Genomic DNA, 20,103 nt, shown 5'->3' on the forward strand with positions numbered 1-20,103 from the left:
ACCCTATCATGGATAAGCAATGACTTCTTTACAACAGCCCTTCCCTGCTCCTGTTGACCATTTGTCCATGAGTAGCAACCCCACCCCCACCCCCAGAGGCCCAGCCCTCCCATTTAGTAAGGAGCCACATCCTCTTCATGCCTCACCAAATGGATCTCAAATTGGTGCCTTCTTCTCTTTCTGTTGCCTCTGTCCTAGCCTGGGACATCATTACTGTTCTCCCTGCCTCTAAACTTGCTCTGAAAACTCTGTCCTCTGGCAGCTGTTGGTGTTGCCATTCATCTTCCTCCTAGACTCGGAGAGCCAGTGCTGGACCCTGGGCTCCTAACCCTTGCCTCTGCCTGCTTGGTCAGATATGTGCTCCTGGTCAAGGGACCCTGCTCAATCACATGCTGGCTTTATCTCGTCCTGTCCTATCTACATGCACCTTATTAGTTCTGTGGCCTTAGTTAACTTTGTCAGTTTTCATATCTTGCAAAGTAGCTGCATTAAAGACACAGTGACACTTTGCAGCCTGGTTTGTGGTAAAGGCTCTGTCCCCGCCTGCTGCCACTTACAGGTAACCATGATGACCCATCCTTGCCCACCTGGCCCTCCACTCACTTTAGCTTCTTCCACTGGGCACCTGTACCCAGCTTCCGACTACTCCCTCAGGAGCCACCCTGCTTCATGCTGTCAGCGTTTGTCTCCAGCCCTACTTAACTAGGCTGGATGTGGGAGGAGCTGGGACAGATTTGCTTGGTAAGGTGCCCCTCCCCAGCATACCCGGCTCTCTGCAAGTCCTCATTGAGGAATTACTTTATTGACCTTAGGGACTTAGGACTGAAGATGATATCTACTCATTTGACCTTTCCTGCTCCAGGAAGCTGTGACTTAGGATCATAAATAGGCAGGGAGGGTGTGTGTCCAGTGCTTGGGATGAAGCCGTGTGAGGACATCCCTTCACAGAGTGGGCTCAGGCCTCTATTATACACTTGCCTATGTTCAAGACCCCTTGTGGTTTTCATGTCACCCACAGTTCACAGGGTGCTTTCCTACCCTTTTTACCTCAGAGTCTCTTGCAGCGTTTCTGCAGCAGGACAGGCCGTGTTGATTATGTCTACTTTCCGCAGGTCAAGGGGTCACACGTGGAGGTCCTGGGAGGTAACCTTAGTGCCTTCTAACAGCATCTCCTAACCCTGGAGTCTGAGAAGTAGTTGTATCCATCAGAGCTCCAGACATTAGCTCTCCAGACCTTAGGTCTCCCTGGCGGTCTCTACAGTGCCGCCAGCCTCTGTGAGCCATAGCACATCTGTACACATCAGCTCTGTTTGAAGGGCTCTTTTCCTGCTGCAGCCATGGGATACACCACCTCGGTACCCCATGGGCCGCTTGAGCTTGAGACCTCAGGCAAGCCCATGCAGAAAGGACGCCTGCTGTGGCAGTGGCAGAATTGGGGCTGTCAAGTGGAGATGGCAGCTCTGCCTGCAGGAGGAGGCCTCTGTTCCCTCTGATGAGATGCTCCTGGCTTCTCCCTCTGCTGGCTGGCCCAGCTCTGACTGGAAGAGCCTATCTACCCTGCCCTGCTCTGTCTTTGACTGGGTCTTCCAGAATGGTGCAGTCAGCATGTGAGCTCATTGGCACGAATCTCTTGGGGAGGCTGACACTTGTACCCCTTCAGTGCCATATACCTGTCTAGTGAAACAGAAAAGCCAGATTCTCAGTCAATGGGTTAAGTGGAGAAAGAACAGGAACCACAGGCTTGGCTTCTGTGCCAGGCTGTGTACACTACAACCCCCGCCCTAGCTCCAGCCTGGACTATAGGAGGTCAGTGGTTGTCAACTTTCTGGTCTTAGTATTGCTAACTTTAACTCAGAGGACCGTAAGGTAGTTTTGTTTAGCTGGCTTATACCTATTGATCTTTACCGTATCAGACATTTAAGATAGAAGATTTTAAATGTTTACTAATTATTTTAAAATAATTTAAAAACTATCAAGTGTTAACATAAATAAACATTCTAAAATAAAAAAGATAATTGTGTAATCTAAGACAAAAAAATATTTACTTAGGAAAACCTCACTGTTAATTCGGAGCTTCAATGTGGCTGCATTCGGCCTGTTAACAGTGTTACAGGTTGTGAACCCTTCAGGAAATGACACTGTACGTTCATAAGAGAAAGCATCTAAATAAGGCAGATAGTTCTGGCTTTGAAACAAGACCTTTACTGTATAGCCCTGGGCATGATACTCTATAGAGCCCAGCCTCCCAAGGGCTAAGATTACAGGCAGACTCCACACCCCCTCCCCAGTCTTAGTATTGTAGGAACTACTAATTGTAGGCTTTATTCTGGTGGACTCCCTAAAAGGTTCTCAGGGATTCCCTCTCCCCCCAAACACATGCACACGCACACACACACACACACACACACACACACACGCACGCACGCACGCACGCACACCCCTCTGGAGCACACATGGAGAATCTCTATGTTGGTCTAATCTCACTTTCCTATATGAACACATCACTTCCTCCCCAGCCCCCGCCGGTGCCTTCTAGCTTTCATATCTGCAGGATGTCCGTCAGGAAGGCTCCAAGTTAGACTGGTTCAATCCTGTTGCCTCACGTAAAAGCCTTTTACTGTTTCCAGGCCTCCTTTTCCTCATTCGTGCATAGAGATGGGTATTTTTTCCAGATGGGTGTTGCCAAGTTCGGTGAGACAGGAACTGATGTCTGGCCCCAGCACTTCCAACCCAACCCCCACTGAAGGAGCTAGAGGTGGATAGACTTGGATCTGGGTCAGTCTATAGGTTCCTGGCCCCAATGGTTGAACTGGAAGTCTCAGGACAGGCACCTGTTGGAAGGCAAACCTACTAAGGGTTCAGAACAGGCCTGGCTTAGGAAGACAAATGCCTGCCACTTTTGGGTGCTGACCCTTTGCCTCTCACCAGATAGGCTGAGGAGCTCTGACTACTCTATCTTAATAGAGGCAGGTGGGTTTTACAGGCTATTAGCCACCAGGTTTTGAGCTGAGTCCCACGCCTCCCCTGTTGGATGCCAGGGCTGCTCTGTGTCTCCCCTGTGGGATTCCTGATTCATCATGGTAACCTATGTGAGCTCTCCCCTTAACCCTGCCTGCTTAAATGCCCTGGTTTTGTTTTGGTAAGTGCTCTCCTTGGACGCTTACCCTGTGGGATTTGGGCGGTCTTTGGGGTGGTTGCTGCTCCCGTTTCTCTCCATCAGCCCAGCCAGCAAGGGTCATAGGAGCCCAGCCCCACCTCCCTGATTCCTGTCAACACCTCTGCCAGCTCCAGCTCTCTACTTCCCCCGAGCAGTGCTAGTGACCCAGGGAACATGCTTCACCCACACTCAGCCTGGCCCAGCCTAGTGCTTGCTCACACAACACTCGAGTCACCTACACTGAGGCCGCAAGTTCTCCATATATATCGTTAAAGCCCTTTCTAGTGTTTTGTTTTATCTGATTTGGCTTTGTGTGGCTTTCCTTCCTTTTGTACTAATGTTTCTCTCTGATCTTATTTGCATTCAAATTACCTCGCCAGGTGGTTCACCAATCAGAGGTAAGAATGCTGTCCGTGCATTTCGCCACGCCACGCCACACCACACCACTACTGTCGCCGTCGGTCACCTCCACTCCATCCCGTCCAGTCCGTCACCTCCCCATACCCATCCTGCCCTCTCCAGCCTCTTCATCTCCAGCTCCAGCCCCTTCTGCCACCAGCCACCACACACCTCCACTCTCAGTCATTCCCTCCTGTGGACTCATCCATTATAAGTCTGCATTGTGGACATAACCAGCTGAGACCACCCAAGATGGCAAGCCCTGCTACTCAGGCTTTCTAGGCTAGTCACACAGAATGGACCCATTTGGTTCCCATAGTGAATCCTAGCCTGAACCTAAGGCTGGCCTAGGTTGGGGAGCATGACAAAGTCTGGCCCTTCCCCTGAGAGTCTCCCTTTTTCTTAGCATAGTTACTGCTTGACCTCTCCTGTAGTATTTTGGTCCCGCAGTCAGATGAGGATCGTCCCTTATATCTCTTCAGCAGCAAGGACTAGGATTTTAGATGGCAATTGGGAAATAAACAGACCCATCTATAACTAGGTCAGCTGACCTGTCAGCTTGCAGCCCCCCTGAACTGCCTTCACACAACAGGGTTCTGCAACCTACTGGTGAGAAAGCATAGATTCTGGGCTGATAGAGGTCAGAGTTCAAGTCTGTCTCCTCTTAGAACTAGAGCCAGGACCACCTTCCCTCAGGCTGTGTGACCTACAGGAGACTGAAGACGGGTATGAACAGTTTGTCACATACAAAATGGTAGTTTGTTTCTATGCCACCATTTTCTTCCCATATTCGTCAATATTTGTGGGCACATCTTGTCCCTCTCTTGAAGGCTAGAGAGCTCAGGAGAGAAGCTGCGGCTGGGGAGTAGCTATTTGTCACTGATACCAGGACTCAGTTTCCCTTCCCTCTCTGCCTCTCCCTGCACATCTGTCTCCTTAGCACACGCCCACCCTGCTTTCCCTACTACTGGATTTGGGTGTCAATACCAGATTTGGAGATATCTGTGTGCAGATAGATCCAGTGTCTGTCCTGGGTAATGTCCTAGTTCCCTTTTTATTGCTATGATAAACACCATGACCAAAGGCGGCCTGGGGAGGAAGGGGTACATCTGACCAGCATGTCCCAGTTACTGTCTATCACTGAGGGAAGTCGGGGCAGGGATTCAAACAAGCAGTGAAAGCCAGTGGAGGAGAGCTACTTACAGACTTGCTCTCCTTGCCTTGCCCAGCTTGCTTTTTTCTCTATACCCAGGACTACCTGCCCAGGGGTGTTACCACCCACAGTGAGCCAGGTCCTTCTACATTAATTGCTAATCAAGAAAACATCCCACAGACTTGTCTACCAGCAAATCTAACGGGGGCTTTTTTCTCAACTGAGATTCCCTTTTCTCTCATGACTCTAGCTTGTGTTAAGTTGACAAAAATAACTAGCAAGCACAGGTCTCCTAACCAGACCTAGGCTCTTGTCCCAGGGGAGCTTCCTCCGTCCATCAGCTGCAATCCCGGGCACTCTTTCCCTCAGCTTGTGGCACCAGCTGCCTGTCTATCCCCTAACTTCTCTTGAGCTGACCATGGGCAAACTCCACCAGTCAGGGCCCTGATCCTCACCTGTTTAAGTGAACGTCTGCTATAACGGTGTCCATTCATTTCATGAATATGACCCACTGGCTGCCAGTCAGCACCATTGTTGCAGTTGCTGGGCATTTGCCTTGTGCTCTGATGTCCATGGGGAGGCTGAGGTCAAGGCTACGGACAGGCCAGCCCTTTTCCTCTGTGTTAGTGGCACACACAAACACACACACACACACACAGACCACCACCACCACCCTCAGCCTTCTGATGTGTACAGCTCCTGCTGCCATGGTGCTGACGGTGGAAGGGGGAAGAATGGGGTTTGAAGAAGCTGAAGTGTGGACCCAGAGTGTCTCCCCGTGGGCCTGGGCTGTGAGGACACAGCTTGAAATTGCCTCTGAGGTTCCTGTCCAGTCCAGTTAGGTGGGACCTGGCAGGTTCTGTCTGTCCTGTGTGGGCGTGATTGTCAGTCGGGGTGGAAGCAGAAGCTCTTTAGAGATGTTCCAGCTGTTCGTGAAGGAGGTGGTTTTCTGTCAGACTGTGTCCTGTGGGGGTTATTAGCTGTCCGTTGGACTGTCCTGTGTGGGTGTAATTGTCTGTCAAATTGTTCCAGGGAGGGGCGTGGTGCTTTGCCCTGTGGGTTTCTCTGTCATAGATAGCTATCCCAGTTTGCTTTCACTAGCAGTTTCCAAGTGTTTATTGCTGGGGAGTGGGGTGGCATCAATGCGAGTGATCCTCCACATTGGGGTCACTCACTTGACTTGACATGGCAGTGTGGGTCCCAAATGCTAACTTCATCCATCCTCTCAGAGGGTCCTTTCAGCTACCCCTACCCCCAGTCTTGGCTCCTGTCTGTCCGCCTGTGGCCAGGAGCAGCCCCTCAGGGCGCTGCCCCAAGTGGGAGCTACAGTCTCCATTAGCCTTGTGAATTATGCAGAAGCCTTGGTGGGTCGAAGCACTTTAGCAGGACCGAGGAAAGCCGAGGAAAGTGGCCGGAAAGGGTGGGGCTAGCAGGGTGGAGGCAGAGTGGGAGACGATGGTGGGAGTATGGGGCCGAGGCTGCTGTGCGGCCAGCCCCAAGGCAAGCCCCTTCCTTCCGAGTAGATGATAAGTGTCTCAGGCTCTTGTTTGATGAGGACATTGCTTCTTTAGGAATTTTAGACCTGTGGGTCTGTAGGCTTCGAGGACAAGAACATTGATAAGCATGGTTATTGGCAAATAGCCTTAGGACTCACTCAAACAGTGGTGGGCGCTCTGTGGACCGCCCCTGGGTGGATCTTGCTTCTAAGTACAAGTCCTTGACTCTTGCTTAGAGGGACCTGGCTCGTCAGAAAGAGCTAACTGAAAGCCACACACAGGCCCTAGGCTGTGGCCCAGGAGAGCCCCTGTCGCTGGGGCTACACTTGTTGTCGAGGCTGCCATGTCCCAGGCCACAAACACCATGGACCGTGACCGACGTCTTCTCTTGTGTCCCCCCACAGGTGCATTGCAGATAGAGAGCAGCGAGGAGTCTGACCAAGGCAAGTACGAGTGTGTGGCCACCAACTCTGCAGGCACACGCTACTCGGCCCCCGCCAACCTGTATGTGCGAGGTAAGAACTTGGCCACACCCGGCTCTGTCAGCTTGGAGCCAGGCGTCACCTGCCAAGCATTGCTGCCTAGAGGAGACCTTGGTGCAAATACTGGAGGGACTCCGCAAGTCTCTCCTTCCATCTCTCTCCACAGCAGCACTAACAGCCACCACCTCCGTAGCTCCCAGGGGCCATTCTACTAGCAGCCGCCACGACTTGCCTTCTTTCCCTTCAGGCCCTTGGGGAAGCAGACACTCCCTCCACCCTCTCACCCTTGGGAGCATTTGTATCTCTTGTAGGTCTTTGCTGCCCAGTCCCAGAGCCCTATGGGAGTCTGGAGCCTTCTGAGCAGACATTGCTGTTCGTGTGTGTGTGTGTGTGTGTGTGTGTGTGTGTGTGTGTGTGTGTGTGTGGTGTGTTGGGGGTGGGGAGTGAGCACACAGACACATGCAATTACATGTGAATATGCATTTTTGACCTGACTTTCCCTCCTGCTACCCCAGCAGGCTGGACTCTAGGACTCTGGTTCTAAACTTTAGATCTGGCTCAGGAATGGCTTTCAGATCGGCCTTCCAGGAGGAGCCTGCTGTGGTCTACGACCAACGCCTCCCCTCATGTTGTGGTAAGGCTGAGGTAGCTGAGCCCCTATGGGTATATTGCCTTGAGCATTCCTAGTTGGGGCGAAATGGACTGGGGGCTATTTACAATTCGGTCCATAGCTGAAGGGTCTGGGACTGTTTTTGGTGTGTCCAGCCTTTGTTTATAGCCAGAGGGAATGAAAGTTGGCCGCCTGGGCCTCCCTGAGACCATGAGAGATAGTCTAGAAAGATGGAGCCCTCACTGGGGATGGCTCAAGGAAAGAGAACAAGCTTCCCTGTAGCTCCCTGCAGTAGTCACTCTGTCCCTTAAAAGCTTCCTCCCCTCTTTCTGAGGATGGTATGACATCTCTCCAACTCATGGAGCCCAAGTGATGGCAGTGGCCTGTCCTTGTCTCAAGGCAGTTCAGTAGACTTGCTTACCCAAGGTAGAGAGGTGCAAAGCCACCAGCTGCTTACTGAGGGCCAGCCATGCCCCAGGGCACAGGTTTTGGAGGGGTCAAAGGTGTCAGCTTGTTAGTTGACCAGAGGGGCTGTTTGTATTGGGCTAATTGTGTTCCTTCATGGGAGTTGGGAAACCCCTCTCACTGTCCTTGTTGTTGGGTGCCCTGTATACCCATCAGTGAGATGACCCACGGCCAGTCTTGAGGAACACCACCAGGACAGAGACCAGGAACCCAAAAACTTCCTGAAGGCAGAGAGGAGTAGAACTCGAGAGAGCACACTTAACCCAGGGCTGATCCAGGCTGGGTATCTTAACAAAGGCCCAGGAGTCTGCCAAGTTCCCTCTGGGAGATTAGCAACTGAAAAGACTTCACAACGACTGGCCTTCTCCCCCCTCTTCAGCCAAGGCAGCCCCTATCTACACAAGGCTACCCTTAGAGAATCCAGCAGGGCCTTGGTAAACCCCAAGCCAGCTGGCTGTTTAAGCATTGCTTTATGGTCGTTTCCTAGGGTAGAGCTGCCAGAGGCAGTACCAAAGCAGGAAAAGGCCACCCAGATTCAGAAAGGATGATACGGGCATCCTAGCTAGGCACCACACCTGTCCAGCTCGCACCGACCATCGGCGGGGCCATGGTTATCTCTGGAAATGGACTGAGGTGGCTGCTAAGGCACTCCTTGGAGCATCCCTACCTGCAGAGTCCCCGCTGTCCACACATGATTGACTTGGACATGACCCTAGCTGGAGCCTGCCTTGTCCCACCTCGTGGCATAAGATCCACTTGGAAGAGCTTTGGGAGGTCAAGGGCATGGGAGCTTCTTTACCCCTTTTACACTCAGCCAGACGTAGCCAACCTGGCTTCTATAGCTCACCCTCCAGGCCCTGCCTCATATCTAGAACCCATCTAAATCTATGAGGGACCTTTGGGTCTTGGATCTGTACCGTAAGGAAAGCCCTGCTCACTGAGACCCTGGCCTGTAGTGTTTGCAGCTTCCTTTTGTGCCTAGCAAAGCCCCCTCAGCCCCAGGAGTGCTCTGGGACCGCCTTGTGTAGTAGTGCTAACCACCAGCTCTGTATTTGTAACTCTGTATGTGGGTGGCCTGGCATGGAAGAACCCCGCCCCACTCCAGTGCCTATCTGCTGGACTCTTTGTCTCCCAATATAGCAATTTCAGTCCATAATGGTTCCTGTTATCACCCAGAGATGGAAGTCCCCAACTCTTGTCAGGCCTTAAGCCTCCTGATTCAGGCTAGTGTGAATTATAGCTCAGGTGTTTCTTACCCTTCGCACTGTTGCCATTTTAGACTGAATACATCTCTGTTGAGGGCCATTCTACGCATAGTAGGATATTTAGAAGCATCCCTAGCCAGTCAGGAACCAGTAGCAGCACTTAATAAGACCAGTCTAAATAGCCACAACTCTCTCCAGACGCTGGCACCCAGAGGCAGCTTGCCCCTGTGGATACCCTTTCTCAGGATTGCAGCCTCCTGAGGGCTTCTGCCTCCATCTCTAACTTTGTTCTTCTGTCTAGTGATTCATCTTCTCAGACTTAGTGTCCCTTCTCACGTTCTTCCTCTGTCCCCCAGACTGTCGGGGCTCTCCCTGCCTCTCTGAGGCCTTAGGCTGCTTCAACCGATGGGGCAGTACATGGGCATGCAGAGCTCCCCGCATGCTGCCAGGAGCACAGGAGGCGCATGAGAGTCAGCTGTCTGGGTTCTGTTGGGCTAGCGCTGGGGCACACACATCGTGCATTCACAGCTGACTTTATTCACAGTTGCCTGCAGTTCCACCCACCGTCTAGCAGGCCCAGGCACGCTGGGTGGACCAGCCTCTTTCTCCATCACCATCTGACTCCCTCCCTGAGTGACTCACTTTCTCCTTCCATCCACGGCGTCTCTCCCCTCCGGCTCTCAGGCATACAGCTTCCCAGGCCAAAGGCAGAACTCTGCCCTTGGCAAAGCTTGCCTTACCTGTACCAAGATCACCAGCCTCTCCGTTCTTTTCAGGAACCCAGCATCTGAGACTCAGCTGTATGACTAGAGGACATTTCCTCTTAGCCTTTCTTCCCACAGGCATCCGGGTGTGCTCCTCACACTGGTGTTGGCGAGGCGTGGGGCTTCCTCACAGTGGTGGGGATGGAGTGGCTTGTATGCCTCGGTGGGTTTGTGAGCTGGGTGGACCCTGACCCCAGAGCCTGGTAGGGTCTGTCTGAGCGGTGAGGGTGTGTGAGGCATGGGGACTAGCCCGTGTCCCACTTCTACCCCTACCCGCTCTGCCCTCATTGTCCCTGGCACTGCTGGTGGGCCCTACCCTGTCCACTGTGTCTCTCCATGAGTCCTAAGTCCTCTGTGAGCGGCGTGGTCCGTGTGCACCTGTGTGCACGTGTGTGTGCGAGGGGCACAGGAGTCCTGTCTTGTCTCTGTGCTGTGTGGGCAGATGGAGGTTGGCCTGTTTTTACTCTCTCTGTGTTTCTCCTTGTCTTTTTTTATTCCCTCTCATCCTCATCGCACTCTGCCATCAACCCAAACTCTCATCTCTCAGATCAGCGAGAAGGTTGGTCGTTTTCACTTCTTATCCATCTACAGTTCGCCCACCGACTGTGCCCATCAGTTGGGATCAGCGGGCTTGGTCGGCTCCCTCAGGCTCGCTCCAGCCGCGCCTGCCCGCCAGTTGGCCTCTTCTTGGTGTTTGGGCTGGCTGGCAGGCAGGACCAGGGATGGGTGGGCAGGCCTTCTGCCCTGCATGTTCCTGTTGCTTGACCCTGATTCACTGTGTGTCTGCATGTCCCCTTAGCCAGGCTCCGCTGTTGGAGTGGCCACACATGCACGGTGCACGGCATAAAACTGTACCCTACAGAACTGCACTCAGCTCTGTACCCAGACCAGGCTGGCTCTCTGTTTCAGGAATGGTCGTGGGGATCTCTGTCAGAGAAACTAAACTACATGCTTGGCATGTAGGGGTTCAGGGAAGCTTCTACCATTTCCCCACCCACCCTTATGTAGGCTGCGGAACTAAGAGAAGGCTGAACTGCAGGAGACAATAGGAGGAGGCTAATTTAGAGTGAGTTGTCCCCTTGAGAGCTCGCAGTACGCAACACAGTCCTGCAGTGTCTGCCCTGCCCTTGAGGCCCCCAGAGCCTTACCAATGCTCCACAAAGCAGACTGGCTGTACTGAGACTTAAGACCAGCCTTGGTCTGCCTCTCAAAGACCCTGATGGCCGTAGTCCAAGGCAGGTGGCATCATTTTCATACACTGAGTAAGTGTCCCGACATTATATCTTTTCTGTGCCCTACCAGGTCCAAACCAAGGTCACCCTGCCTGCCCAGACCCCTCTAACCGAGCTTCCAAGCCAGCCTCTGTGCCTCTCCGAGGGTACAGCGTATGTGGCTCGCTGACCAGCTAACAGCCCTCAGTCCCATGCTGGGCAGTGGCACTGAGCGTTCAGATCCAGTTTGCTTATGCCTGGAGTGACTGAATTGTCACTGCAGTCTCCTTAGGCCTTGAGTATCAATCAGTCCAGCTCAGCCTTAGGTTGGGCAGGGCTTTTTGAAACTCCCTGGATCCCCTCCCAGAGCTGTCCCCTTGGAGCCAGGCCTCTATTTCCCAGTACTGGACCAGCAAGGGGCTAGTGGTCCTTTATATATAGTGTGGTGTAAAGGGTTAATCACTGGGCTTTGGGGGTCCAAGGAAGAAGCACAGGACAGACCCCAGCTACCAGGTGGCCTCTGCATCATGCTCTGTGGTTTTGAGTTTACTCAGTGAGGACAAGGGAGCCAGTCAGGAGGAGGGCTGCAGCCCGGGCTCAGATATCAACATAAGCCTCCATCTGTATGCACTCCTGAGCTCTGGGGCATTTCGGTTACACCGTTTCGCTGACCAGGCGGATCTGCCAGGGCGTTCAGAAAATAGTCAGCAGCAGACAGCCCAACCCGCAGCCACTCCCCCCACACCCCCTCACCTACCCTCTGCATCCTTTGTTCTTTCCCCTCCCACCCTGTGGTCCCACCAAAAATACACACATACACAAATATTTAACGGGAAGGAGAAATGAATTTCTAAATATTCCGGGGGGATTTGCCGGGCTGGTAATTTGTTTGGTGCTGATAATTGCATCTTACATTTTTCTAGCTTTACTTAAAACTGTGTGCCGGGTGTGCCAGCATTTAATTACTGCTCTGCGGCAGCCACAAGGTTATTCATTAAAGAGTTATTTTATCTTGATACAGTGGATCCTGCCCCTTATCCCCTCCTTAATGTTGTGTTATTTTCATCAGAGAAATTTCTGCAAGTGAATGCAGATTGCGGGGCTACCTCCCCCTGCGATTAGGCTGTCACTCCACTGAATGCGGATACCTCCAGGCGCCGCACCACCCTATTATAGGGGGTTGTCAGCGCAAATAATTAGACTTAAAAGTTACAGCTGAAATATAATCCAGAAATGGCAGGGCCCTGTTTTGGAAATTGTCTATAAAATGTCAGCAGTAAGGATGCACGGGGAACAGTAATAGACCGGCATTGTTGGAGCCTGAGATTAGACCCTAAGTGCATTTTCCCCAGCTCCAGTTTTTCCTTCCCTGCTGTTGCTTCTGTCAATAGACCAAGTCCAGGGAGAGTCCTGTTCCCTTTGGAGGCCCTGTGCTTGTGGCGGCTGGGGGAGGATGGTGGAGATGCTATGTTGGAGCATCAGCCACTTGCAGCTGTTGGCACAGGAGTAGCTGTCTAGGCTGGGCTAGGACACAGGGCCTCTAGCATTTGGGGCACTTTGTTGCCTCTTTCCCCATTTTCAGTAGATATGCTGGCCTACCTGAGCTCTAGCAGATCAACTTCCAGGAGTCTTTGCATGTGACTGGACCCTAGTGCCCTTCTATAGGAATGTAGTTATCAGTGGAACACCTGGGGCCTCTGGCTGAGTTCCTTTCCCAGTGCTGAGGTGACCCTGACCTCATACCTGTCTGTAGCCCCCAAAGTTCTCCCTGTAGCTTGCATCTTGGAGGGAAAATAAAAGCCATTCTTAGCCGGGCGTGGTGGCGCACGCCTTTAATCTCAGCACTCAGGAGGCAAAGGTAGGTGGATTTCTGAGTTCGAGGCCAACCTGGTCTACAAAGTGAGTTCCAAGACAGCCAGGGTTATACAGAGAAACCCTGTCTCGGGGGGAAAAAAAGCCATTCTTAGTGTCACTTCCCATGGGGGCCCAGTTTTCTGACAGCGACTAGAGATGGAGCCTTTGAAAGGATCGGCCCAGGGCATTGGCCTGGCTCCGAAGCTGATCCCTGAGGACTCTGCTGGCTTGGAAAACACTGTCCACCATGGACTATCCAGGGGTCAAAGTTTGGACATGTTTAGGTATAGGCCCCAGGTATATTAGCCAAAGACCTACTTCCTACTGCATAAACCCAGTGGCCCCTCTTTCATTTGGGTTCCACCATTAACTAGAGCCACCATTAACTAGTGTCACTGTCAAAAGTCTTATCTGTATGCCATCTGGAGCGCGACATTATGCCAATGCTAATGGCATAATGGCTTTCATGGGCTTTCGAAGATAGAGTTTTTACCACACAGACCTGATCTTCCTGAGGATATAAAGGCAGATGTGTCACTTCCTGTGTCAGCATTGACTCTGGCCCTCATCTGCAATTGAGACATGGTGGCACAGGCACCCTCTGTACAGAGTACAGAGTGGCTTTCCACTAGGCATGATGTGCACGGCTTTAATCCCAGCACTCAGAGGCAGAGGCAGGTAGACCTTTGTGAGTTCAAGGCCAGCCTGGTGTATACACTAAGCTTCAGGATAGCCAAGGATATATAAACCCTGTCAAAAAAAAAAAAAAAAAAAAAAGAGTGGCTTCCTCAGTACATGACTGCATGCCCTTCAATGAAAAGGAAATGACAGAGAGGCTTGTTCAGTTCCAGCAACTTCTGTGTTCTGAACTCCTCCATTCCTTGCTAGGCCTGGACCAGGCTTACATGCAGCACTGTATACTATTCTTCACCTTGGAGTGCCCAGCTATTAGACCTGGTATGAAGCCCAGGAGTGCCCATGCCCTGGGCTAGCAAAGCCTGCCTGTACCATCTGCCAGTTGAAAGGTCTTGCTTGCAAGGGAGTCTGTTACCATGGGACACTTGGTAGGTATGACCCCTGGGATATACCTGTCCCTTGTCATGAAAACATGTGTCTGTGATACCGTGTCATCAGCCATGTGGACTCCTGATAGTAACATACATGATGCCCGACAGTGGTGGCACACACCTTTAATCCCAACACTTAGGAGGCAGAGGCAGGCAGATTTCTGAGTTTGAGGCCAGCCTGGTCTACAGAGTGAGTTCCAGGACAGCCAGGGCTACACAGAGAAACCTTGTCTCAAAAAACAAAAATCCATACATGATAAAAAGGCTAGGCATGGTGTCACACACTTAATCCCAGCACTCAGGAGACTGAGCTGAAGGCCAGCCTGCTCTCAGAGTAAGTTTCAGGACAGCCAAGGGTATACAGAGAAACACTGTCTTTAACAACAACAAAAAGCATCAATGATAAGGGGTTTGGAGAGAAGGGTTAAGAGCATTTGCTCTTGAAGAGGTCTATGTTCAGTTTCCAGCACCTACATAGTGGCTTACAACCGTCTGTAACTTCAGTTACAGAGTCTCTAACATCCTCTTCTAGCCTCCGTGGGTTCCAGCATACACTTATGATTGTGCAGGCCTACATACACATACACATAAATTTAAAAAAAAAAAATTAAGGTCAAAGATTTGGCTGAATGGTTAAGACTACCTGTTCTTGCAAAGGGCCCAGGCTCAATTCCCAGTCCCATCCTGAAAGCTCACCACATCCTTGGGTATCAGACACCTAAAATAATAATAAAATAAATCTTTAAGTGAATAATAAAGTAAGTTTTTGTTGGACAGTGGTGGCACAGACCTTTAATCCCTACACTTGGGAGGAAGAGGCAGGCGGATTTCTGAGTTCAAGGCCAGCCTGGTCTATACACAGTGAGTTCCAGGACAGCCAGAGCTACACAGAGAAATCCTGTCTCACAAGAAATAGATACGTTTTTTCAAAAGCGTCTTAGGATAGAAACCCAGGTATGCTAGACTAAGCAAAATAAAGAGTCTTATGGTCCAAAACTAGGAGGTGTAGAAATAGATTCGGTGTTGGGAAGCCCTGGAGCCAGGTCTTCAGTGTGTTCGGGCCGCTGCTCACCATCGCCTCGCTCTGTTCCTCCACTGCTCTTACCTTTGTACTGCAGTAGGTCCTCCCCAGCCTTAGGAAAGGAAACCCTGAGCTCAGCTGCCCCTGTAAAGTGTGTTGCTGCTCTCACCCGCTGTGCAAACATCCAAAGGTTGCTACTGGTGCAAAGGTTGTTACTTATTATCCAGATCTAGATTACATGCTGTGTGCCAAGGATGGAGGGACTGTTCCCCTAGAGAAAACAAAGATGGGGCTGGAAATGGTGCTCAGTGGTAGAGTACAGCACCTAGCATATATGAGTCTCTGAGTCTTCTTCCTCTAAAAGAAAGAGGAGGAGAGGCCTTGGGGAGGGAGGGGAGGGGGGAGAAAGGAAAGAATGAGGGTGCTGCTGTTTCAGGCCAAAGGTGGAAGTCTAGACATGTACGATGCACTCCAGGTAAATGTCTGCCGTGAGTGTAGGGAGCAGACCCAGCCTGCCTTTCGCTGTGACTCACTTGGGGCTGCCAGTGTTGTGACCCCACCCAGGGCTTAGGGAACCTGGCATAGAAGGTGTGGCAGCAAGTTCTACCCAAGGTCCTGCAGGCTGGCCACGGAGGGAGCATCAGGAACCACACAGAAGCTTGTTAATCAGGGGGTGCCAGCTGTCTGTGGAGAGCTCGGGAGTTGGTTAGGGTGAGAGGTTAGAGGGACTGCAGGAGTGGTGTTACTTAGATGTTACTAGTGGGGGTGATGGATTTTTTTGTACCCCATTTTTTAATAGGGTTATGTGATTTTTCTGGAGTCCAGCTTCTTTTTTTGTTGTTTTTTTTCTTTTTTGTTGTTGCTTTTTTTTTTAATTGGGTATTTTCTTCATTTACATTTCAAATGCTATCCCAAAAGTCCCCTATTACCCCCCCACCCCCCACCTGCCGCCCTCCTCCCCTACCCACCCACTCCCACTTCTTGGCCCTGTCGTTTCCCTGTACTAGTGCATATAAAGTTTGCAAGACCAAGGGGCCTCTCTTCCCAATGATGGCCAACTAGGTCATCTTCTGCTACATATGCAGCTAGAGACTTGAGCTCTGGGGGATACTGGTTAGTTCATAATGTTGTTCCACCTATAGGGTTGCAGACCCCTTCAGCTCTTGGGTACTTCCTCTAGCTCCTACATTTGGGGCCTTGTGTTCCATCTTATAGATGACTGTGAGCATCCACTTCTGTATTTGCCAGGCACTGGCATAGCCTCACAGGATACAGATATATCAGGGTCCTTTCAGCAAAATCTTGCTGGCGTATGCCCTGGGTGGGGCAGTCTCTGGATGGTCCATCCTTGGGGTGATGGATTTTGAAAGATGTCTTAGGCAGACCCTTAGTACAACCCCGGTGACTTTTACTAAATGTCTCAGCTCTAAGCTTCAGTTTGACCCCTAGGAATTGAGGTGAGATTGAACCTTGTGTTCTTTCCTGGGATGTCACCTCTGCTTCTGTGACCTGGAACTGTGTGACATGCTTCTTACAATGGGTCCTCTGCATGTCTGGACCCCCCAGCAAGAGTCCTCAGAGACCTGTGCTCTCATAGTGGCCCTCAGGTCACTTGGGCTTGCTGCCTGTCCTCTCTGGCCCTTTGTGTAGGATGGCCGTCTAGGATACACATGAGCCTCTGCCAGCAGCTGCATGACCTGCCTGCGTGCCAAGCATGTCTCTGTGTAGCTAGCTCTTGTCCACCTTACCCTTTCTGCATGCTCTGTCTGTGCCAAGCTTGCCACTGCGGGGTTGGTTCTGGGCTTTGCCCTGGACTGAGAAGCCCAGGACAGCTTCTGGCCAGGGGAGTCCAAGGCTGAGGGTCACGGCTAGGCACAGCCACCTGCCTTGAGAGCTTTACTCACTGGTGCAGAAAGCCGTCTGCTCGGCCCCCTCATCATGTTACTGCCATCCTCATGTCCATCCTGCCCGCGGACCACGTCCCTGGCCCGCCCAGCCCCTTGTCCCCGGACTAGCCCTCCTAAGGGGCCATCCACATTGTGGGTCCCAGGCTGACCTGCATAGGCAAGGCCCAGCAGGTACTTGTGCCATTTTCTCTTCTCTCCTGGGGCCATGGCCTAGAGGTGGAGACACTGACTCCAGAGAAGGTTGCCATGGTACTCTCAGACTGATCCTTTGCCCCACCCCCCACCCCCAGCCATGCTCTGAGGACCTGGATTGCTTTCATTGATGGTCCCTCTGGAGACACAGGAGGAGGGGAGTCAGGAATAAACAAGGGTGGTCATTGGAGGACCACCTAGAGTGTGGCCCTAACCAGGCCTGGCTCTTGCATTGAGTCCTGTGTGACCTTGGCTGAGTGTCCCATGCCATAAGATGGGAGCTTGGTTATGCAAGTTGTCATTAAGAGGTGTTCCAGATGGTCCCTGAGTGCAGGGACGACTTCTGTTCCCAAAGTGAGGTGGGAAATGATGAGCCAGGCCCCAGGGACGCCACTCCTCCTGTCTCTGAGCATGGGCTTGGCTCTGACAAGAGAGGCTTCCTTGATGAGGGGCCCCTGCCCTTCTGTCCACCCTTGCATCCCGCCCAGCCTGTGAGTGCCTCTCTCCCTCCTCCCACAGTGCGTCGCGTGGCTCCTCGTTTCTCCATCCCTCCCAGCAGCCAAGAGGTGATGCCGGGCGGCAGCGTGAATCTCACGTGTGTGGCAGTGGGCGCGCCCATGCCATATGTGAAATGGATGATGGGCGCCGAGGAGCTGACCAAAGAGGACGAGATGCCAGTCGGCCGAAATGTTCTGGAGCTCAGCAATGTCATGCGATCTGCCAACTATACCTGTGTGGCCATCTCTTCATTAGGCATGATAGAAGCCATGGCCCAGGTCACAGTAAAAGGTGAGTGTACCGATGCCTCAGCTAGCTGATGTTCTCCTCTGTCTTGAGGGCTTTAGATCCTCAGGCCTGTGGCAGATAAGTAGGAGCTGGCCTTGAACTCATAGAGCTCTTCCTGCCTCTGCTCCCCAAGAACTGGGGACCCAGCTCAGTTGATAGAGAGCATTTACCATGTTGGAAGCCCTGGATTCAGTCCCCGGTACTGCCAAAAGGAAATCAGGCTGTAAGCTAGGATTAATCATGTCACTCCTCCTGGTCCTCTTTGGGAAGGAGCCCAGGGCCTCACACACACTAGAGAGGCGCCTTCACTCTGAGCCTTACACCGGTTCCTTTTATAAAAGCAAAAGGTAGCTTTCAGGGGCTCACGTTGCTCTGGGAGTCACCCAGAAACATTAGCTGGTCTCCCACTCTCAGTTTCCGCCAGCTACACTAAAACACACAGTTCTAGTCCCCTGCCTGCTCCTCCTCTGTCAAAGTAACTGGCTCAGCACTGTGAGACTCTTCCCGTCCCCCAAGCCCCACACCCATCCAAGGAGAGGCTGTGCTTTCCTCCTGTCCTTGTTCACAGTGTGAACATCAACTCATTTGCTGATTATTTTCCCAGACGATAAATTCCAGAGAGCAGGAATGTGACCACGAGCCATTGTGGCACCGAACGGGGACTTAGTGGCCATTCATTCTTCATGCAGCGATCGCAGGCCTGGGATTGTGCCACCTTTGTTTTGAGCCAAGTCATGGGGCCTGGTGGCGGGGCTAGCAAGTTCATGGCTCTTTTTGAACTCTAAAGGCCAATTCCTTGGGAGATCGTGCATGCGTGTGTGCGTGCGTGTGTTACACTTGGTACATGTGCGTGCGTGTGTTACACTTGGTACAAGTAAGAGTAGATGAGCAACAGGTAGGTCTCTGCCTAGTGTAGGCATGTGAACTGTGTGAGACTTGATAGGACCAGGTCTGTTTGTTGGGTGAATCACGTGCTAATGTGACGATCCAGAGTGTGTGTGTGTGTGTGTGTGTGTGTGTGTGTGTGTGTGTGTGTAGGTCCTAAGGGTGATGTGTTACACACCAAAGGGCTTAAGACTCCTTGGACCACCATCAGACCTGGCTGCACTATCTCAGTAGCTGCCCTAAGAAGTCACCACAAGCTTTTCAAACCGTTTTTGAAGGAGGGTTGTGGGCATCAACCACACTCGGGTGGCCGTACCCTGTGTTAGGATGATGCCTTGTGTTTGTCCTCAGAGTCATGATATCTAACAATTCTTTCTCCTCAGCTCTGCCAAAGCCTCCAATTGATCTTGTGGTGACAGAGACAACCGCCACCAGTGTTACTCTGACATGGGACTCTGGAAATACCGAGCCTGTGTCCTTCTACGGCATCCAGTACCGCGCAGCTGGCACAGACGGCCCCTTTCAGGAAGTGGATGGTGTGGCCAGCACCCGATACAGCATTGGTGGCCTCAGCCCCTTTTCGGAATATGCTTTCCGAGTGTTGGCTGTTAACAGCATTGGGCGAGGACCACCCAGTGAGGCAGTGCGAGCACGCACGGGGGAGCAGGCACCCTCCAGCCCTCCGCGCCGTGTGCAGGCTCGAATGCTTAGCGCCAGCACAATGCTGGTCCAGTGGGAACCACCTGAAGAGCCCAATGGCTTGGTACGGGGATATCGCGTCTACTACACCCCAGATTCCCGACGCCCTTTGAGCGCCTGGCACAAGCATAACACCGACGCAGGACTCCTTACCACCGTGGGCAGCCTGCTACCTGGCATCACCTACAGCCTCCGAGTCCTTGCCTTCACTGCCGTGGGTGACGGCCCACCCAGCCCCACCATCCAAGTCAAGACACAGCAGGGAGGTAGGTAGGGGCTTCGTTCTAGATGGACAGCTGACAGCAGAGGCTCCGGCAGAGTCCCTCCTATTTCCTCACGCTGTGAAATTTGGAGCTTGGGAGGGGGGAGGGTGTCATACTCCACAGATAGGTGGTCACTGGGGATGCAGGCCAGGCTGGTGAGAGCTTGGCACCCTCTCACTGGGCCCTTGGAGGTGTTGCGAGGCTGACGTTGCCTGGGGTGGACATTGCAGTGCCTGCACAGCCTGCGGACTTCCAGGCTAACGCTGAGTCGGACACCAGGATCCAGCTCTCGTGGCTGCTGCCCCCGCAGGAGCGGATCGTCAAGTATGAGCTGGTGTACTGGGCAGCCGAGGATGAGGGCCAGCAGGTGAGCCAGGAGGCCAGGAAGGGTGGAAGGAGGATAGCCCCCGGTTTCTGGTGGTGTGTGATGGGCACACCTAGGCAGGCTGCAGACCCTAGGTTTGCCCTACAGCTTTGTAGCTCTCAC

At 52.3% G+C, this 20,103-nt stretch overlaps 1 protein-coding gene across 4 annotated transcripts in view; it reads left to right on the forward strand.

Annotated features, from left to right (window-relative positions):
* The window catches only part of Ptprf (protein tyrosine phosphatase receptor type F), an 83,007-nt gene that overhangs the window by 35,749 nt on the left and 27,155 nt on the right, over positions 1 to 20,103 (forward strand). For all 4 annotated transcript variants that reach the window (XM_029475899.2, XM_021159518.3, XM_029475901.2 and 1 more), the window contains exons 7-10: positions 6,610 to 6,720; positions 17,503 to 17,772; positions 19,038 to 19,619; positions 19,847 to 19,983. In XM_029475899.2, the coding sequence (XP_029331759.1) occupies positions 6,610 to 6,720; positions 17,503 to 17,772; positions 19,038 to 19,619; positions 19,847 to 19,983 (1,100 nt within the window). The remainder of the gene's footprint in view (positions 1 to 6,609; positions 6,721 to 17,502; positions 17,773 to 19,037; positions 19,620 to 19,846; positions 19,984 to 20,103) is intronic.

This window comes from Mus caroli, unplaced genomic scaffold (genome assembly GCF_978045245.1).
Source record: "Mus caroli unplaced genomic scaffold, Mus_caroli_1 scaffold_6, whole genome shotgun sequence".
Classification (NCBI taxonomy): Eukaryota; Metazoa; Chordata; class Mammalia; order Rodentia; family Muridae; genus Mus; species Mus caroli.